Source organism: Aythya marila (genome assembly GCF_965140915.1).
Source record: "Aythya marila genome assembly, chromosome: 1".
NCBI lineage: Eukaryota > Metazoa > Chordata > Aves > Anseriformes > Anatidae > Aythya > Aythya marila.
The window spans coordinates 149,657,368-149,679,107 of record NC_139042.1 but is presented as its reverse complement, the minus strand read 5'-3'; the positions used below and the strand labels follow the sequence as shown (position 1 = coordinate 149,679,107).

At 35.5% G+C, this 21,740-nt stretch overlaps 1 protein-coding gene across 2 annotated transcripts in view; it reads left to right on the top strand.

Annotated features, from left to right (window-relative positions):
- SLC41A2 (solute carrier family 41 member 2) overlaps positions 1-21,740 on the top strand; it is a 59,048-nt gene that overhangs the window by 32,694 nt on the left and 4,614 nt on the right. For both annotated transcript variants that reach the window (XM_082751868.1, XM_082751869.1), the window contains exons 8-10: positions 54-133; positions 12,046-12,177; positions 13,171-13,319. In XM_082751868.1, coding sequence (XP_082607994.1) covers positions 54-133; positions 12,046-12,177; positions 13,171-13,319 — 361 coding nt within the window. The remainder of the gene's footprint in view (positions 1-53; positions 134-12,045; positions 12,178-13,170; positions 13,320-21,740) is intronic.

The window sequence follows — 21,740 nt, the reverse complement described above, 5'->3', positions numbered from 1 at the left end:
ATGTATTAATGTACCTGTTTGCCGTATTCTAAATATTGTACTTTGTTTTTCAGTATTGGTGGCCTTATTCTGGACACTACTGTATCTGATCCAAACTTGGTTGGAATTGTTGTTTATACCCCAGTAATTAATGGTAAGACTAAGACAGGATTATATGCTGCTGTTTATTGATTGATATGCTTTGGTTTGATAAAAGCCCATTAACACCTAAAGAGAGTTTTTTGGTCCTATTTATTGCAATCATTAAAGCATGTTGGAGAAAGTGAGAAGTACGAGCCTGAAGTATGCCTTAAGAAACTGTGAAAGTGAAGAGGTATATTCAAAAATTATGTGATCAAATATATTGAAATTGTTATGGCTGAGGAAAATTTAGATGATAATTTATTTCAAATGATTTTCTTTTGAATGGCCAAGGGCAAATTTTCAAAATAGCAATTCAATATTTACTTGCGTTTAGGTTTAAGAGCCAACAGGGGTGCTACAGGCAAATTGATTTCTTAAGAAAGATGTATATTGGTTCCCATGTTTGTTATGCGCTTTCCAGATGCACAAGAATCTATTCATGACAATTTCACCCATAAATAGTTTTGTCATCTAAGAAAAATAACAAGGCAAATCTTACATGAACAGATAATATCTTATTAGTCTGATGTAGTCATTTACAAAATGCAAATTTTTAGCTTCTTTTTTTGCTACAGTATCATGTGACTGATACATGTTTAGCTTGCAATAATTATAATCACTGGATCTGTTCCCACAATAATGCTCATTAGCTGCTCTTTTCCCCTTTTGTATTTCTACGTTTGATTCTGTACATTATTTTGCACTTTTATGCATTGATTTTTGATCAATTTCTCTAACTATCAAGATGATTCTGACTTCTGATTTTTGCTTATCAAGCACTTTGGCTTATCTTAACTTGGCCTTTGCAAATGCCGTTGGGGTATATTCTATTTGTTTTCTAAGCTATCAATTAAATAAGTTAAAACCACTTGGTTTGCTCATCTGCTTTGATAATAAAAATGTTATTATTGATGCTGGGTTTTGAAACATTTTGCCCCTGATCTAATTAACTTCCAAAGATTGCTACTGGAAATACGGCATGGGATAGCATCAAAACAATTTGCAACAGTTAAAAGTTGGTATATCTACAGCTGTGCCCATTAGGCAAGCTGTTCTGTTACAGGAGATAATTGTGTGACTTTGACAGAGGGATGTTCTTGGTAAATTCATGTTAGCTTTTGTTTTACTGTTCTCATATCTTCTAGATGCTTACAAATTGTCTATTTAATAATTTGTTCTAATACTTGTCAGGAATATAAATTTTACAAACATTCAGATTCCCCAAATCATTCTTTTTTGTCCTTTTTAAAGATACATTTCCCTATTACAGCCCTCTGGTATTTACTAACCTCCAAGATAATCGGTTTGCAAAAATGATCACTGATAACTCATGGACTGTTCATCTAGCTCTCTAAGGATGCTCTACATTTAATTTATCCTCAGGCCGTACAGACTTAAATGTACAAGTTTATGATCAGGCATCACCATTTTTTACAAAGTCAGGATAAAAAAGGAACTGAGGGTTTCAGTCTTCCACACAGCATGCTGCTTATTCTTCTTTCCCATTAAACTCCTGTATTTCTTTTTTATTTCCTTTAAATATAAGGCATTTCAGTGTTGCCACTTTTGTTCCTTGCTGACTATAAATTCATTTTTACTTTTCAGCCTTTATGCTTCCTTGCCTGAGCCTTTCTTTTATATTCATTCAAAATTGCAAGTACTTGCATCTACTTTTTGTGCGTTTCCATTTCGATTTCCAGATACCTAAAGAGCAGGGCAACCATGTTGATCTTTGACCTTTCCTGCTTTACATCTGAAAGCTTTCTTGTAATAGTCCTCCGTGGTAGATTGCTTCCTAAGAGAAGAGGATTGTGTTTTCTTATGGGGCAGGTGCACCCAAAGCTCTTACCGGTGGTACTGCTTTCCTAGACGACATCCCTTGATTACAAAAGCAAATAACTGTCTGATGATTGCTTTATACTGTTCTACAGTAGGCGTCTCTCTCTGCTTCAGTACAGTAGTAGAATAGGTCTGGATTTCCTCTATAGACTCTTGTGTTCTAGTCTTGCCACCTACACTGGATACAGGTCTGATGGATACAGGCCTTTCTCAAGACCCCACGCTCTTACCAGATGTTGCAGTGATGATGGTCTTCTACCCTGTAGTAGTTATGAACTGCCCTTGTAAGTGGAACTGTGCATCCTGTTCAAGGTTGGTTTCTTTCACAGAAATTGGCTGTAAAAGCTGAATTGCGTCCGTGTTTACATTTTACCTTTTTTTAAAATTTGTAGTTAATGATTGGACTTAAGTAAATCATTTTAATTGCTAGGAATGACAGCTTACTATAAACATGCCTCTAGAGAAAAAGTTAAATGTACTACTTTGTTTCTAATTTTCTTTCATAAGTTTATGAACAGAATTAAGGCAATGTGCATACATTCTTTTGATCTATCTTTAGAGAAAAAGAACTAGCCAAATGCTATACATAGCCATGGATGATTAGCTGGTGGGTCAAAAGATCCCTGAAGAATTAGGTAGGCTGAGAGAGGAAAAGCTGGGGCTAAAAGTCGGCTTGTAGCTGTGACAGTCCCACTGTGGTTCTCTGATGATGATTGCTGTGATAATTGAACCACCCCAGCTATAAAAGCTGCCTTCATTTTAAGAGGTTTTATATTACTAGGCTGTTCTCAGCCTTTGGCATCTGCCCCCCAAACTACTGTGCAATGCCAGAGAACGTTTTTTTCCATGCTACACCAGGTACCTTACCCCATTGCTTATTTGGATTTTTCATACTTAGCTGCTTCTTTTCTTGTTATGCGTAAAGCAATCTTTTCCCAGCTCACAAAGTTTAAATTTTTTAGTGACTAGTAATGGACCATCATCGAGTTGTTTATAGTCTCCTGTCTGTATATTTCAGCTACTATCCCAGTCTTAAACTCCATGTGGTAATGAGAGTAGCTTCACACCAAGCTTAATTTTGGAACTCTTAACAAGCTGACAACAAGCACAATAATAGGCCAAGACTAGAGCCTTGTGCTGCTAGCGTAAGGGAAAGGTAGTGCAAGGCCTGCAACCCATGATCAGCAATAGCAATGCTGCTTTTGCAGTGCCACTGGACAACAACGTAAGCACCAATGAATTCTGGTTTTCCCTCATCCACAAATGAGCAGAGGGGAGTAAGTGTGTCATATGTGTGTGCTAAACTCCTCAGACCTCAGAATTTGAAATATAGAGGCATTTCTATTGGAAAATATAGAAGAAAATACATTCTGTGTAGAGGATGCAGCGTGCCTGCTTTATGGTACACATCCTGAAAAAGGAAATTGTAGGTAAGTGATTTTTTCAGTTGCAGTTAGATTAGGCTTTCCTGGTTTTCATAATTCTATTGGCTCCTTTTGATTTTGCTGGTCAGTATAGTGTAGAAAACTGGAGTTTAGGAAATCTTTCAGTTAAAAAAATACATCTGTTGACGCTCATTTACTAACCAAAGGTGTGCTAGGCCACTTAACAGAAAGCTTTTTAAATATGACTGTTGCAGAAAGCTTTCTCTCCCAGTCCTTGGAATTATTGTAAACATAAGCAGTGAAAGTAGCTGCAGGTTTTCCCACTCACAATGGTTTTCAGATGCCTTTTCCTTTCTCCTACTTTGAAGTTTGTTGTTCCTGTGAAACAAGGAAACCTAAAATAAATGTTGTAACCTTTTGGGATTATGTCCAGCCAAAATCTCAGGACAGTGTGTGTTTGTCCAAGATTTCAAATTGTTGCTGATTTTTTTCAGTGCCAATTGTTGTATATCATGAAATCCTGAACATTATACACTGCAAAGTCATCAGGTGTTAGGCTTCCTTTGTGTGCCCATACGTAGCATTCAATCTGGTCCTGTCTAAGTGGTTTTCATATTCTTAGACGTGGGACAAGTCACTTTCATCATATATACGTTACAGTTTGGAGCCATACATCTTTTGGTTTAAGAAATATTGGTCTGGAATTTGAACAACCTCAAAGATTCCTACCCCTATTAACAATAACTACAAATTTTTTTGCCAAGAATATTAAAATAGTTCTGAAGCAGGCAGGCATTTATAGTCAACTTTACTGCTGGTGGCCAGCAGTGTTTTACAACCAGTTTTCCAATTTTCCCCTGTTAAACACATTTCTTGAGATGAAGAATTATTTTTAATTCTATGGTTGGTTGGGTTAAATTGTAACTGTGCTTTCTAAAAGTACATAAATCATTTCGTGGTTTTAGCCATTGTGGTACTTTAAATCTAGTTGAAATTTAGATGTTTGTGTTTGATATACTGAAGTTCTGAAGAAACTAGCTAAAATCCCAGCATGGCTGTGCTTCAGCCTAGATACTCAAAGTCGATTGTTATGTTTTCTAATGGAAGAGCTGGATAAAATTTGCAAATCCACTTACAGCATCACAGTTTGTTGAATTTGGCTCAGGAACTGCAATTTGCAAGTAACTGAGTTCCTTTTGTGCAGAAAAAAAAAAAAAGATAATGCTTTATACAATTATATGCTTCAGAATAATCAGCTGAAATTAACTGAGATTACTAGACAGAGCCACTTTCCATTTTCCTTGCATGCTTAAAAAATATTGTGAGATGTCTTGTAAGTATTTTTATTTCAAGAGTTACTGCATAGTAAATAACATGTGATTAGATTTCACCCCGTTTTTATGCATTTTGTAGAACGGAGGTTCTGCAAATTAATTCTGAAAACAACTGAAAACCAGAAATGGTTTGAAGGCTTCATATAGAAAAACTTGCATTTACAGATCATTTGAAACAAGAGTCGTTATGGGTAACATAAATCTGTTGTAATATTCCCTACTCTTTGGCTGCACATAGTCCTTGGTATGTGGAGGAAATAAACATAGATCAAGGAATATGAAGAACCTGTATGAGAAAATTTAACACAAAACTTAATGAGTGTCTGTTGTCTGGGAGATGAAAGTTAAGCTTATGTAATATATTCCCCAAACCATATCTTTTTTTCTTTTTTTTTAATCTATTAATAGGATAAACTGAAGGACAGACTTTCAGGCTTTTCAGACATGTCTTGCTGTAAATTGTTTCCTTTAGAGAATATGGAAAGAAAATACCAGAAATCATTCCCCCTCAAAAAATAAATCGTGTTTTTAATAATTTTATGTATTTTAATCTGCTATAGGATAGTTGTACTCTCAGCTTTCATGCAACAGAGAAGTGCTTTGATTAGAAGTCAATCATTGTCTCAGATGGCTGAGTTTCTGAAATTTTCCTCTGTAAGTTAAAAGGGAAGACATTCGTTTACTTCTATGGTACTGGAGCAATATGTCTGGGTAGGAAATTAATTTTTCTGCATCCTGAATTGCACAGAATATAATAGAATTAGAAAGCACCTATACATGAGATTTATAATTCAGTCTTTATTTTGGAATGAAAATGGAGGAGGATTTTCATTCTGAATATTTAATTCTGACTCATTATTGGGTTATAGTTCTACTACTTTTTAGTTATTAGTTGTACATGTAAATCTGCATAGTCTGTGCTGTTCTTTCAGCTGTGAGTTCTTTCAAGTATTTTATTTTTTTACAAGATTTCAGTAATCATTAGTTTTCACATCACAAGTATATCCAGAATATTTTCATTTTTTTGACAGTCAAGGAATACTTGTCAATTAGGCATAGGATAAAAATTATTTATGAGCCAAATCACACCTAAACTACTCAATTTTAAAATGCAATGGGTTGCATATGTAATGTTGTCTTAAAAAAATCAAAAACAAAACAAAACAAAAACAAAACAAAACAAAAACTTAATTGGCACAACTGACTGTATTGCTGTACATAGTAGTTAGGAGGGTGCAAAGGTAAGAATATTCTTCTTTGGGAATTTTGTTGGCCTAATTCTACCTTTATATAGGTATTAATAGATTTTTGTCCTATTGTACAAGCTGTAGTGTAGAAGCTTGGGAACAGCACAGTAGTCTGTGACTGATAATCTCTCTCCATAGAAGTGAATTTATAAAGACCTTCAATCTCAGTGAATTGATGTGCATACAGTTTGCCATTCTTACAAAGTTATTTGTGTACCCCATCATGCAACTGTTCTTAATAGTCTTGTGAATGGTTATGGTGTTGGTTTTTAAAGCTGAGGCTTTATCTTGTTATCTTGTGCACTCAGTGCTTTCAGGAAGGTAGTTTTCTGCAGGAACCCATCTTCATTTATATATACTTAAGGGAAGAAAAAAAAAAAAGAATGAGATGGAAAGCTACAGGAGAGGATGTAACTTTATATATAAGGTAGTTGAATACTGCTTTGCAAAATTCCTCTTGCTTACCATGCAGATCTCCCCAGTGTTAAATAAGTACCTTAAAACAAATTTTTTACCAATTAGTAGTAACATAATTATTCTTATTTTCTGGAATATCTGATTGTAGATTCTGAATCTGACCTGCAAAAATATTAAACATTGATTGATACAAATGAAAACATTCATTGGTGCAAATGAAATCAATGAAAAGTCTGGTTTAAATACTTATTCAAAACAAAATGACTTAAATATTTCACATTCATTACCAAAAACTGCAAAATGCTCTTTGCAGACAGTATAAAAATATCACTTCAGAGGTATATTTTAAAATTAAATGCATTCATGTCTGCAAAGCACTCAGATTTATAGTGACAAGCACCAATGAAAAGCAGAAGAGAAACTAGTAAGTCAGTATTCAGTCCAGATTTTGAAAAGTGGATATTAAATAAGACTGTGAATCATTCATGGTATGCTAAGGATAAATTAAAGTATCAAAGTGATATTTAGTCAGGCAATGCATCATGACATTGAATTAGAAGAATTAGAAGTCTGAGAGGAAGACTAGTAAATGTATTATTTTACTGCAACATAACTTATACCAATTTACCTATGGAGCATTTACAGATAGGTTTCTGTAAGATGTAGAGGGCTGTATCTACCATGAACTTGGGCTTTGGAGCATCTTGATTCTGGGTGTCTGGCTGCCTGCAGAGAAACTAAACCTAGAGCAAGGGGTTCCCAGTAGTGTGTGGAGGATGGTGAGCTACTTTGGAAGAGTACAGGGAAACGAGTACACCTGTGTGCTCAAGATTCAAAGTTAGATTCCTTTTCTAAGGTTAGATGGAAGCTTCTGTTCTTCAAAAGCAGTAAGTAAGCAGGGTTTCTTCTGTTCATTGGAACCATAGCTGAAATAATGTTGAGAGGAAGAGCTGGCTTTATTTACTTTTTTTATAAAATCACAGAACCAGTTAGGTTGGAAGGGACATTTTGAGATCTAGTCCAAGCCCCTTGCTCAAGCATTGTCCTCTAGAGCGCATTGTCCAGGATTGTGTCCAGTTGGATTTTGAACAAATCCACAGATGGAGACTCCACAACCTCTCTGGGAAACCTGCTCCAATGTTTGATCACCCTTGTTGTAAATATTTGATTTTTTGTGTGTTCAGATGGAATGTCTTGTGTTCCATTTTTTTGTCATTGCATCTTGCCCTGTCAGCAGGCACTACTGAGAAGGGCCTGGCTCCCTTGTCTTCATCCCTCCCCTCAGGTATTTAAACACATCAGTAAGATCCCCCTGAGCCTTCTCTGTTCTACAGGCTGAGCAGTACCAGCTCTGTCAGCCTCTCCTCATATGAAAGATGCTCCAGTTCCTGTGATCCTGTGCTAAACTTGTAGGTCCAGTAGGTCCATATCGTGTACTGGAGAGTTCAGAATTGGGCTCACTACTTAGATGTGACCTCACCAGTGCTGAGTACAGAGGAAACCTCATTTCCCTCCACCTGCTGTTGATGCTCTTCCTAATGCAGCTGAGGATACCATTGGCTGCCTTTGCCATGAAAGTATGTTGCTGGGTCATGGCCAACGTCTTGTTCTCCAGGACCCCTGGTGGCCTTCTCTGCAGAGCTGCTTTCCAGGTAGTCAACTCCCAGCCTGCACAGGTGCACAGGCTTGTTCTTCCCCAGATGCAGGACTTTGCTTTTCCCTTCATTGATCTTCCTTTCAGCCCAGCTCTCTAGACTCTCCAGGTCCCTCTGAATGGCAGCACAACCCTCTGGTATGCCAGATATTCCTACAGTTTTCACTTGGAAATGGTACCCAAAGTGTGCAGTATAAGATATGTGCAAAACAACACCAGCAAAACCAACCAACCAACCAAAAACAAAACAAAACAAAACAAACAAACAAACAAAAAACACCAGCCTGGTGTACTTCCCAGAGCATTAGGTGATCTGAGATGAGTCTGCATCAGCAACACCCATCCTGCTTCCTTTAACTTCTATGTTTGTTTGTTTTTTAAATCTGTAAAATGTTAATAAGAGTAATGAGACACAGGTCTCCTTTGAAATATTCTTTAAGATGCATTGATACAAAGTACTTTTCATGTGGTTTTCAGACTAGCATGGTCTTACTAGAAAAAAATCCTTTCCCAAATAATGCTTAGTAGAATTATGCCTGTAGGCATACTCACAAATACATGATGTGTTTTTGGCTCTATGTTAAATATGGTTTTGCGTGCTTGTTTTACAAAACAAAAGAACTGTGATAATAAATAAATAAATAAATCAGAAGTGGTATTAATTCTTGCTTATCACTTGACTGACTCAATAAAATGATGAGATTTTCAATTTTCTTTTAATGTTGTAAGTCAGCATGATGTCCTTCGCACTTTAGCAATGTCTGTTCTTATTCTTGACAAAGTAGCACTCACATTGAAGCTAAACACATCTGCTGTCCTGAGAGGAACGCCGTAACAGGTGCAGGATTTTACTTTTGAAAGCCATTATTTTCCTCTGTGATCTAGTACTCATGAGAATGAACAGTTAGTCTTTGCTATGAAGTATGTGCTACAATAACTACAATATAATTTCAGGAAACACATTTTCTCACTTAAAATCATGGAAACAGTCCATATATATGTCTGCAGTGATTTTCATCATATGAGCAGCTACTGAGCACATGACCATTTTATGCATTCAGAAGATACTCAGAAATGATCAATTTTGTGTATTGACATCTAGTCAACCTACACAGTTTTATCTGTGTTCTGCTTCTTGTGGGGATCTGATAAATCTGATATTGCTGAGTTAACTCCACAAGCACAGTAACTGCTGTTAGAGGAAAACAAACTGAATGTCTCTGTACATAGTGATTCATTTAATGCAAGCACAGCCTTACTCAAGTTGTTCTAAGACCAGCAAAATAATGGAATTTGATTCTGTACTGATTTATATCCTGTTTGTTTTTTTGTTGTTGTTGTTTTGTTTTGTTTTTGTTTTTAGAGCACCATTCAACCCACAGTGTTTTGTTTCCTAGTGTCCCTGCAATACCTGTTGCTTACAATATTCTCTCCATTCTCCCTCTGCTTTGGCCACCGTCTTCCTTCTTCATTGTCACTTAACCGTGGCCTGAGTAAGAGGCATCACGCCTAGCTCCAAGCCATGTGCTGACTGGGCACCAGGCATGCTTATGCTGAGAACTATACAGCTTTTGTTACTGCCTTTGGCTCACTGAGGTGTGGGTTTGAATCTTTATTTACCTAGGATTAGCCATTGTTTCCTTTTTGTCAGCTACCATACTTGGAGGTAGTTAATATTAACCCCTTAGTACTAAGTAATCCTTGTGCTAGACATGGTTGAAATTGGCCCAGAGGTTCAAAAATAGTTAGTAGGAAGAATTGGCACATGAGTGCACAGAACTAAGGGACAGGATGACTTCTGCTGCCCATCACCATACGCCGTTAGCTGGTTGAGACTCAGCAGGATGTATGGGCTCTAGAAGCTTTGTAAATTTCAGCGCACCTGCATCAAATCTATGTCTCTGTTGTCTAGCCAGTTTCATTGCCATTTCAAAAGGGAAAATTTCCATTTTCCTTAATTCTTTTCTCTTGGTTTCCCTTGTTGTTAATGAGGGAAAGATGTCCAGATCATCTCTCATATTTCTGTTTGTCTGAATTTGTTGCAGCAGATAATTATCAGCCACAAGAGGAAATTGCACACATCCTAGGAAGTATGTGAAATCTTGCTTTTTTGTGCCAAAGTGGTTTATGGTTGCATTGCCACAAACCTCAAAACATGCCTGGAAATTTAGCCCTATTTACTTTTATCTTTCATTTCTTTTAATGCTATAAAAGATAGGATAGTGAGAGAAGAGTTAACTAATTTTATCTTTTAATATTGTTTTGAATAGATCAGTTATTGCAGTTTCTAGCCTGCTTGTAATTATCCAGATTGCTTTTATCCTCTTTTTTTTAAAGCAGAAACTGTTTCATATTTTCTAGTCGTATGGCACCATCCCCAGCTTTGTAGCTTTATTAAAATGCAGTTTTACATAACAGCTTTTTTGTAATTCAGTCACAGAAATTTTCTGATCTTCATCCAAATGTAGTGCATTGATCCTTCATTTTACTTCTGTCTCTCTTTTCTTACCTTATTCTCATTAGTCAGAAGTATCAACATTATTGTTCACATTCAGAAAATAGACTTTGGACCCTACTGGATTGTTTTTGATGTTGTTTCAGCCCCTCTTATAGTTTATATAAATCCTTTATTTTACTTCTCTTTCCCTAGTTTGTTAAAAAAAAAAAAAAAAACAAACAAACAAACAAACAAAAAAAACCTACTGTTATTCTGTTATTTTAATATTCTTTGCAAAGACTGACTCGACATTTTGATAGTTCACATTTTGTCCCTCTATCTCCTGAAGTTGCAGGTAGGTTTGATAATCAGTCTTTTATTCCATGACTTTTTCTAATACTTTATTTCCTGATATGTATTTGAAGCCTTTTGTTTAAAAGTTGGACCCCCTTGTTAGGTTCTGCCAAGAATTGTCTTTAAGCTGCAGTGCAGCAGAACATTTTCATAGAGTTCTCAGTTTTAAACATTTGTCCTAACCAGTCCACAGTCCCCAAAGGGATTTGGCAAATAGTTTCTTCTGCTGATGACAGACACTTGTTTTGTGACCAAAGCCCTGAACATCAGATAAGCAAATTAGTTCAACTACAGTAACCAAGGTCTTTCTGCTACCTAAGTAGGGAAAATATCCACATTGCTTCCACCTAATTATATCTTCTCAGAGCTATGTAAAGCATCTGGGAAAAAAGGGCATGTGTCTGATGTGCAAGTAGACAACTCTAAGGTGTAACAGCAATAGGAGAGTTATATGTTACTCCATTCTGAGAGTTACTCCATTCTGATATAACAAGTTGGTTTACTTTTCAATTCATTGAAATAAAAATTATTTCACAGAAGTATTTTTTTCTTAATGTGAAGCATATCAACAGCTGTCATGGAGAAGGTAGAATCTTCATCACTGCCATTCTTTTAAAAATTAGTTATTCAGATGGTTGTCCTTTCAACCTGAATTGTGAATGGCAAAGTATTATGGTTCAATCCAGCTCTGTGGGGAAAGGGAATGGATAGATTATTTCTTCAAGTCCTTTCCAGTCCTATGTGTGAGAAATCTGCATTTATATTTGTGGTAGTGACTGCATTTGCTCTGTGTTATTTATACTTACCAGCTATACTGAGCAAGGGAGCTAATTCAGCAGTGGTACAGATATGTATTACTTCTGTTGTTCCAGAAAGGATTTCCAAATAACAAGGAGCCTTAAAAGGCAGCTTCACCTATGAGAAAGTATCAGATTGAACATTTTGAAGGAATTTTCTGCACTTATTACAAATTAAAGCTCACCCCGAAATTTCCAATATATAGCATGGATATACCAAATATCTAAATATTCAGTTATATGCCAAATTGTAGCCCAAGTTTGACTACCTTAGAGATTGGTGGTAGCCTTTCTATAACAAACACACTCACAGAATGTTTCTCTTTTTGACTTCTGTATTTAGGGGAAATTTGTAAAAATATTGCTTACTAGATAAAAAAATAAATAAATTGCTTACTAGATTAAAAAAAAAAAAAAAAAAGTTGAAAATTTACCACTTGTTCCCTTTTGTATTTCAGGTATTGGTGGTAACCTAGTAGCTATTCAAGCTAGCAGAATTTCTACCTACCTCCATTTACATAGCATTCCTGGAGAACTGCCAGAAGAAGCCAAGGGTTGCTATTATCCATGCAGAACCTATTTTGGTACAGGTATGTATTAGTCACTTAGTTGTTAAAAATGTTGTCTCATGTCTCCTCTTTTTCCCCCTATATGACTGTACTCCCAGTGAGAGACAATTTGTATGCAATTCAGAGGCAGCAGAGGTCTGGCAGTTTCCTTTGCCTGCAGCTGTTTACATGTGACAATCACAAGCAACTCCCTGCAGGAGCCGGTGCATAGAGAGTTAGGGGGAGAAAGGCATAACTTTGGCAAGACTCAGACATAAGGACTGATCAGGCAGGGCACTGATGATATCAACTCAGAAGGATTTCAACCTTTAACATACCTTGTTTCCCTGCTCTTAACCTTCGTCATTTAACTCCAGAGTTCAATCTACTATCCTGTTTGGACCAAACTTTAACATTATTGCTAAGCCTAGTCCCTGTTTTCCATTCCCCATTTGCCATTTCTTTCTAGATTCTTTCCTCACAGTTTATTTCTTCCCTGTACTTTCCCCCTTCCTAACAACGTAGTATCTGTACTGAAATTTGATGTTACAATAGAATGTATTACACATTAATATTTAGGAAATGCATTGAGGCATTGAGATGTGAAAATAGCAAATGTAGGATTACCTTTTAGAAACATAAGATACTTTTGAGGATGACTTGAGTATAGTGTCTTTCCTACAAAGGCTCTGTGAAGTCAGTGCAGCTCTAAAAAACTTGATGCTATTACATAAGTACAGAACCAAAACAGATGTAGGAAATGTACTGATTGACAGCACGCAGTTTGCACAGTCTCCTGGAACGGCCTTGCTTAACTTTACTGGCAGGCATTAGGGATGACTTTTTTACCCCTGTGGAAAATCTCAAGATTTTTTTTTTATTTTTATTTTTTTTGTGTGTGAAAAATAATTCCTGCTGTTCCACAATAGCCAATGCTGTGAAATTTCAAAATGTCTTTTTATATTAAAATAAAAATATGATGTAGTAATTAAAGAGACTAACTGAATTTTGTTGTTGTTGTTGTTGTTGCTATAGGAGTAAATAACAAATCAGCCCAAGTTCTGCTTCTTTTGGTGATTCCTGGACACCTAATTTTCTTGTACACCATCCATTTAATGAAAAGCGGCCACACTTCCTTAACTCCTATCTTTATAGCAGTATATTTGTTTGCAGCTCTGCTACAGGTAAGAAAAAGTACAACTTGAAAATGCTCATAGAGTTAACTTCCTGAAGAAAATCATGTGTTATCTTATTTCTGAAATTTCATGAATAAGTAAAAGAAGGTATGGTTATTACAGACTTTCAGCACAGTTATGAAGTAACTAATTATCTCCACATGCATATTGCTTACAAAGGTGTATCAGTATTGTGAGTGATTTTCAGAAGATTCATGACTACATTATCTCACAGTCATCCATCTTGCACTTTCTTTCACATGCTTCTTGGCACCATTGCATCTAAAACCCCAATCATTTTAATCAACTAGAGGGGAGATGGAGAGATGGAGAAGTAACACTTATGAATAATGAATACATCAAGAAAATTCTCAAAGTAATCTCCCACAGTGGTTTCTTAAAATGGTTCATGGTACTGTTTTAGTTAACACAGTCAAAAATGTAGCAGATGAGAATGTTATTGCTTGGTACATTTTTAACATTTATTAAAGTTTAAATTAGTGTAACAGTGATCAGTGGTCACCGTAATTGTATTAATTGTCAAGCAGTGTTCATTATTTGGTGTATTCCTACGTAGTTAGTCTGTCCACACCCAGCAGTGGCATTTCATGAAAAATGCCTTTTGAAATACCAATGTCTTAATGTGAACTGATTTCTCTAAGAAAAATCACTAACATAAAATGAAATATTTTTGCTAAATCCACAGCCAATTTTTAGCTAAAACTTGGCTGAATTAACTGTAGTGCTTCGTTGTTCTTTCGAAACAAAAATAGAAATTTCATGTTATACAATAAAAATACAGTTGAATTATCCGTATGTTAAATGTATTATATGCATTGTTTCTAAAATTAGCCAACTTATTTTTAAAATGCAAACAATATCAATTTTAATTTATGTATTTAATTTAAATATGTAATTTTAATGTCCTGAATTGTCTGTGTTTATCACACTGCTATTTCAATAAGGATAGGTTTTGGAGACTGCTACTATTTTAATTTTATATGTGAATTCTATACTCTTTTGGTAGAATATAATTGGAAAGGTTCCAACCTTTGCAAGTGGGAACGTCGTAGTAAAAATTACAAAGCCATTTCTTTTAATTTTCCTCTTTCATGCTATTCCTAGTTTCCAGTCTTAAGACTTGTTTTATACTGTGTTTTCCTGAGGAAATTATGCTATTCATTCATTCTGTCTGTTCTATCTGTTTCTCCTTTCTAATAACTTTTGAATCCTTTGGCCCATTTCAGTCAAGTATTTCTAAGATTCAGGTATCTCAGTGATATGAAGTCTCTATAAGCTTAATAAAAACAGGTGGGGAAAAAGAGTCCCTGTTAATGTCTCTACTGAAGCTAAGAATGAAGTGTGTGTGGTTTCAGCCATTATTAGATTTCAACAATTTCACATGGGAGTCAAGCTCAAGGCATAAATCCATATGAAATCCATATGATTCTCCTGTTCACAGAACTACAATCATAATATGTTCAGGGCTACAAATCTTCTTCTGCAGCAAAGGACGGGGTAAGGTGTGAGAAATGTAGAAGTTAGCTAAAAATTGTCTGAAGCTCTAGGGCAGGATTTTAAGATCACACAGTAGTTCAGGGCTGGTGCTGGCACAAATACACACACAGAGCTGATTTTTGTAAATCAGAGCATTCAGTTTTGCAGTCTCCATTGCAGAATAAATCTCCATTACAATCCATAAAGCCACATCTGATTTTCTTGATTTTTCACCTGGAAAAGCAGACAGAGAGCTTTTTTTTTTTTTTTTCCCCTCTCCTTTTTGTAGATGATTTTTTCCCTCTTCACCTTCTGTCTTTAGCTGTACCAGGCAGCTTGAGATGTATTTATTTTGAAACCAAGTAACAGTATTGCACACACACTGTAAATTCTCATGGGTCTTGACAGATTTACAGTTTGGAACCCCATGGTTTTTTGACACCTTCTGAAAATATTTAATGAGATTCTTTTCCTCGTTTTCATTATTCTGGCATTTTTCTAGTAGTGATTATCGTGGTATTACATAGCAATAATTACAGCAGCTTTTAATTTTACAGAGAAAAATTCTTGCATTAACCCATAAATCTTGAATGCATTTTACTTACCTGTCCTTATGATGAGCTTCCCAGCTGCAGATTGTACATTTTTCATTTCTCAAGGAAAACACTTCAATATTAGTACTCATACCTATTCCCCTTTTCACTGAAGTCATCTACGCACCTGGATATAGTAAAGAACAGTTTTGAAACTGTCATTTATTTTGTGTTTTTACAAACGAACATCTACTGATCTCATTGTTCCAGAAGTTTTTATATTTTTGTCCTTCCAATGACAGCTTTTCAGCTCTGCTGTAAAACTGAAAAACCACATAGCTGATTACTGTCATTTCAACTATCAACAAAACAAATCGAATGACAGTCTCTTGAGCAATGAAAGATGTGCGTTCTAGCTCTTTTTTTATAACGTATTGGACTTTGCATTTATTTTCAGTTTGCATGGAAGGCATCTGAAAATAGATGTCAAGAATTACAATCCTTCATATAAAGAAAGCTTTAATACCTTCTCTTCCATGTTTGAGATTATCATTTAATAGAGCATAGGGATTCCCAAAGGTGAGAGTTAATTACGGTTTGTCCAGCGTTTGAGGAGGTTTGATGCCAGTACTTTGCCCTTTCTAAGTCATTTCCTATATTTAGCTGGAGGGGGTAAATGAGCAGCTGAATAATTATTATGGCAATATACTACCTATCTACATTTTTCCACTATTTAAAAATACATCTGCCAAATTAAAAAAAAAATAACAACAGCAATGTGAAAATTATATCTTTAAAAATCAAGTGACTTTTGTAAGATTACATGATTATTTCATGATATATTTTAGAGTGGACTGAAAGAGATTTTTAATTATCTTAAAAATCTATGTAATATTTTTGATTATCCAGCCCTGTGTTTCTTTAAAGTGGAGACAAAGGGGTTAGGGAAATGACAAGATTAGAACTGGAATGTTAGAGTAAGCTGAAAAAATCAAGGAAGATTTTACACGAAAGCTCTAATCACAACTAATATTTATTTATCTGTTGCTCTCAGTTTATGCTATTGTACATTATCTCTACAGTAAATTTGTAACATAAATGTGAATTCCTCTATTTGGCATTTTAACAAGACTTTTTCAGGTTGCCTGTAAACTTCAGTGTACTTCCCAAAGTGATAAAACATGATTTATTTGCATTGAAAGCTCTATACAGTATTACTGAAATTCCTGTCAGGTAGTTAGTTTCATTTTCATTCAATTCTGATATTATCATTGCTTGATTTATTTTTTTTTCACCACTAATGCCTACCAGCTTCTTCACTCTCTTCCTACCTGTTCTTAGATAGTCTGTCTCCTGAATGTTATATAACTGAAATATTTATGGAAAATAAAAAATTAAAATAGCATGCAATTAACAATATGATTTAGTTATTATACACTATGTAGTAAAACAAAATGTAGTTTCTCTGAACATGCATTTGTTCTAAAAACATTAAGTGATTTTAAGTCATATGAGTAAACAGTATTGTGGTCTTCAATTTCTCCTCTCCGATTCTCTATGAGCAAAACAGTTCAAGTTTTCTAGACATAAGAAACCACAGAAAGTGTTTTATTTTATTTTGCTTTTATTTCATTTTCCTAATTTAACAGCACAGTTGGTTCTGTTCTTGAAAGACATACAAACTGTTGAAATGTTCTTGAAATACATTTACAATAAATAAGTTCTACTGAAATCCAAGGCAGAAATCCCCTTCACTTCAGTGAGACTAGGATTTCACAAATATGTTTTAATAAAGATAGGGAGAACTGCACACATTTCTATTAATCTGCATTCAGATTAAAATTTTCAGACTTGGGTCTGATCTGTGTTTATGAATGTTGGCATCAGAGGAAAATATCTAAATCAAAAATATTATGAGGAATGTCATCTATGTACAAAGGCACCTGTAAGTACATAGGATACTTCACATAATGCAGCATACAGTAGCTGAGCAAACCATTATGCACTAGTGAAAACCACTATATTGATCGTAAATGAGGTTTGGATTTGATGAGTGGCATCTATTTATGAGGAATTTAATTTTCTTGAAAATTTTACAAAAACAAGTCACACAAACACACACCAGTATTCTGCATGAAGATACAGTCTGGCTTTGGGCCAATAAAGAACACATTAATTAATCAAACTGCTCCCCACCTCTACCCCAACAAGGGCACAAGTATTTTTTAAGTTTATAAAGCTACGCACTGAGCACAGTTTCACCTTCTGTCATGTCAACCTGAAGCAGAATGAGAGCAACACTGGAACTGCCAAGCCATCAGTACTGGCACACTGCTCCGAGCACTCAAAGGCAGCCTCTGTTCTTAATACTCTCACTGAGCCAGTAAAATGCCCTGTAAGGAATTTTCACACCTACTAAGCAAATCTGAACACACAGTTACATTAAATACCCAGGGAATAAACAAACAATAGGAGGTTCCCAGAGCTATTACCAACCAAATTAGTAATTTTGAAGTGTGGTTGTTCTTATGCAATGAAGATCAGGTGTCTACCCCTGAGAAGTAACCTCTGCAGTGCCTCAGAGCTGTTTGAGGCAACAGAAAACCAAGAATTCAGCAATATTCATAATGACTTCCTGCACACATTAAAAACATCTTGGACTTTGCAGTAGTCTGAGGATTTTAGCTACAGTATGGGCTACTTCAGTGTGGAAAAGTAACTCATGGGGCATACTATTCATCATATAGAAATAAGGAATATTGTGTTTGTACAAGAACTATCATTGCATTTGAAATGCAGCTTTTTTTATCTAATAGGAAGGATTACTTCCAAAGCATAGAAGCGTAGAGGATGTAACTACTGGAGAGACTTCATGATTCAAGGAAATATGGAAACTAAGGTCCAAACCTGGACAGTTCTGCCTGTTCAATGCTTTTTTGCATTGCAGCATGAGAAACAGACTTGCCAGATTCATTGGGATCTGAATGTGGCCATCACTAGCTCTTTCACTTCCAGGCATGTTGCAGCCAGTGGTAGGAGCCTGGCTCCAAAAAGTCATTAGCAGGGAAATTATCATTTTTGCCTCCAGAAGGCTGTGTAGGTAGCATGACACACTGAGCTGCGCTTCAGCTGGTACAGGTTGAACATACCTGAAGACTTAATGGTCTGTGTTGCACTCCTAATCCAGACATCTGGCAAACAGCCTGAAGTTAGGACTGCCTTGGTCAGACCAGGGTGTCTGGCAAAGCTACAAAGAAAGCAAGAAGACAGTCAGGAATTTGGATTTAAGCTGTGGAATAAAGAAAAGTTCATTCACACAAAATTACATGGATGCAATCCAATTGATTCAGAAACACCTTCAGCTAAAATGGTACAATCTTTTTGACTTAAATGCGGTGTTAGTCTTAGATAAATTTATGTTTTGTTGTCTGGGTGGTTGGATGTCAGAGTGCTGTGCACTTCAGACAGAAAGCAAGTAATTATACATACTGCCTGTATACATGCAACATGAAGGTTTTATATAAAGAATTGAACTGGTATTACCAAGAATGCCTTCAGCCTGCAGATAGGCTCCTGTCCTTGCTCCCAACGCAATTGCTATGCAGAGTTTGTAACTTGTGTTTACTGTTCTTCTCTTTTGTCTCTGGATTGACAGATAGCAGAAGCAGTGTCCATGCCTGGCCACAGTCTGGCCTACGAGCACAACTCCACTGACACTGGCAGTGTAACGCCAGTTTATTGTGTTAGGCTACGAAAGGAGCGTCAGACAGATATATGTGTTGCCTTTTCTTGACCTCGATATAGTGGCAGTAGTTTCTAAAAGAGTGTGGAGAAATGCATGGGGTTTATAATGTCTTAATTTGCTGCATCAGGAGTTTCCAAAGCTCATTACCCAAAGTCCTAAATTAGCTTGGAAACTGATTTAAGTTAAACTGGTGAGACTTTTGTGTATAGACATGCCGCAACTGCTTGCTGTATCCATTTATGTACTTGGATTGAGTCCAGGAGGACAAAAGACTAGCGAAGTGTATTCATTATTGATGAGTGTTGTTTGAGAAGCAAGCTGTTGTATAATGAGTGGGCTGGATCTTTTGCAAGGTATCCATGTTCACTACCAAAGAGAATGAATCAGTGGTTCCAAACCACAAGATAGCTAAAACACAGACGATGATAGCAAGAGGGAACAGCATTATTTCTTTTTACTGCCAGCCACAAATGCGTGCTTGGAGAAGACAGACAGTGACTATTTTGCCCTGGACATGATACGTGTGTAGAGCCTGCACAGACTACAGAATTTTGGCTGTAGGCAATGGAAATTCAGCAAGTTCAGCATAAATCTGTTAGGAATGCTTTCGAGTTACTACTTAGTTTCACATTAAGTCATCAAAAGCCATTTAAAATCTGAGAAATGTAATGTATAATTTCAAAATTTACTTGATGAAGGGTCAAAACCACTAAAAGACCTAAATCATAAATTTGATGAGAATGATGTTGGAGTCAGAACACAGTAGTCTTTAGAGATCTTTAATTGGGGCTTTTCAATAATAATTCTACCCATATATATATATATATTATATAGAATATATATGTACGTGTATGTGTGTGTGTATATATATATAAACTTACTGTTGAATTTCATGGATGTATATGAATTATCAGGAGTTACCAGACCTTTTAATGGTTCCATTATAGGTGAATTTCAAGTCAGTGTGAGGTTGAGAGTAAAGCAGAATTAAAATTCACTTGAAAAGAGGTTACCACAGTTAATTTGCATCTATGTTTTCAATCTAAAGTAAAGGAACAAAACTATTTTGCAATGCACCTTCAGGTGGAAACAATTTAAGGTGAATCAGCGGTACTAATAAGATTCAGGAGATACTGTCCATCTAAGCCATGCAAAAGAAACTGCTAAAAGGTCTTGGTTCTGCATACTAAACTAGTAGCTGCATTTTAATAATGCCTATATGAAAAAGCAAATCAGAGCAATCAATGTGAAAGCTATTATCAACATGAAAGATTCAAATCATTTTCTTACAGAGATTATGCGGTTGATTGTTACACTTTTTATATTTTTTATCACTTGCCCTACTCTGAATTTGACACACATTCCCTGATTAAACACAGTCATCCCATATGAAAAAAGAAAATTATTATGGCATCCTGCAATGTATCAGCTAGGCTACTGAGAGTTTAGACAGCATTATGAATGTTTGGAGGCAGTTTTATATTTTTTATTTGAAATAATAGATTTTTTGAAGTCATGAGGAACTGATTACATGAGAACATGCAGATAACTTTTAGAGGTCCTTACTGCATGCAGAAAAAAAAACAAAACAAAACAAAAGAAACTTTTGTTTAGCTAAACTTGTTATTTGTATCTAAAGATCTGCATGGAATGAAAGCAAGTTTTGGCAAGAACAAAGGAAAAAAATGTTTCGGAGTGTATAATGTTCCCATTTCTAGTTTTGTAACCATTAGATTAGAGCTTTAAGTAGTGAGACTCGCTTTTATTTAAGCATCAGTGTTCAATTTCAGTCTCAATATGATATTTCTGATTTGAAATGAATATCATAAAACTCAATATTTATAATTAATTTTTATTTCTGTCCTTTCTGTCCATAATAATATGCATGCTAACACACACTATTTTCAGATTCTTCATCGTTAGGGGTTAATAAAGACTTATCTCCTGCTCTTTTCTTCCCTCCCTCCTTCTCATTCTTATTGCTATATTCATTATGCAGTGTCTCTCGTCTTCTGTCTTCTGAGGACCTATTTTGGATAATGTGTCTGATGCATATTTTTACAAATACACATTTATAAACAGAAAACATTAGTCATTATTGGGATACTCGTGTTATATTCCATTAGTCTGGTGATGTCTTTAGTTTCATTCTCCTCAATTTTGATTGTTTTTCCAAAAGAGTAATAACTTAGTGTTGCCTTCCTTTAAAAATATTAAAACATCTGGAATTTTGCCTGTATTTTTGCAATCTTTGCTCTGGGCTTTCTTTTCTTTATCAGTGACTATAATATCTCCCTTTTTTTAGTCAGATCTTAATATGTATAGGTATTAGTTATTTTTTTACCTTTCTTAACCCTCAGGGTTATCTCTTTCTTCAGTCTTGAAGAATTCCTACAGTTGAGTTTCATAATTCTACTACTACTCATCTCTCATGTTCTTGTAAAAGGCACTTCATTGTTCTCCTCTTCCTCTGTATATTAAACCATTTTAAAATATTAGCTCACATATGGAACAACAGTTCTGCATACTTTTTCAAACTTCTCTTATCACTTCCCTACAGCATTTCGTGTTAAACAGGTGATTTTTGTTTCTCTTTTTTTTCTCATTTTTTTTTTCTAATTTTTTTGTTTCTCATTAGACTTTTCTGTGATGTTG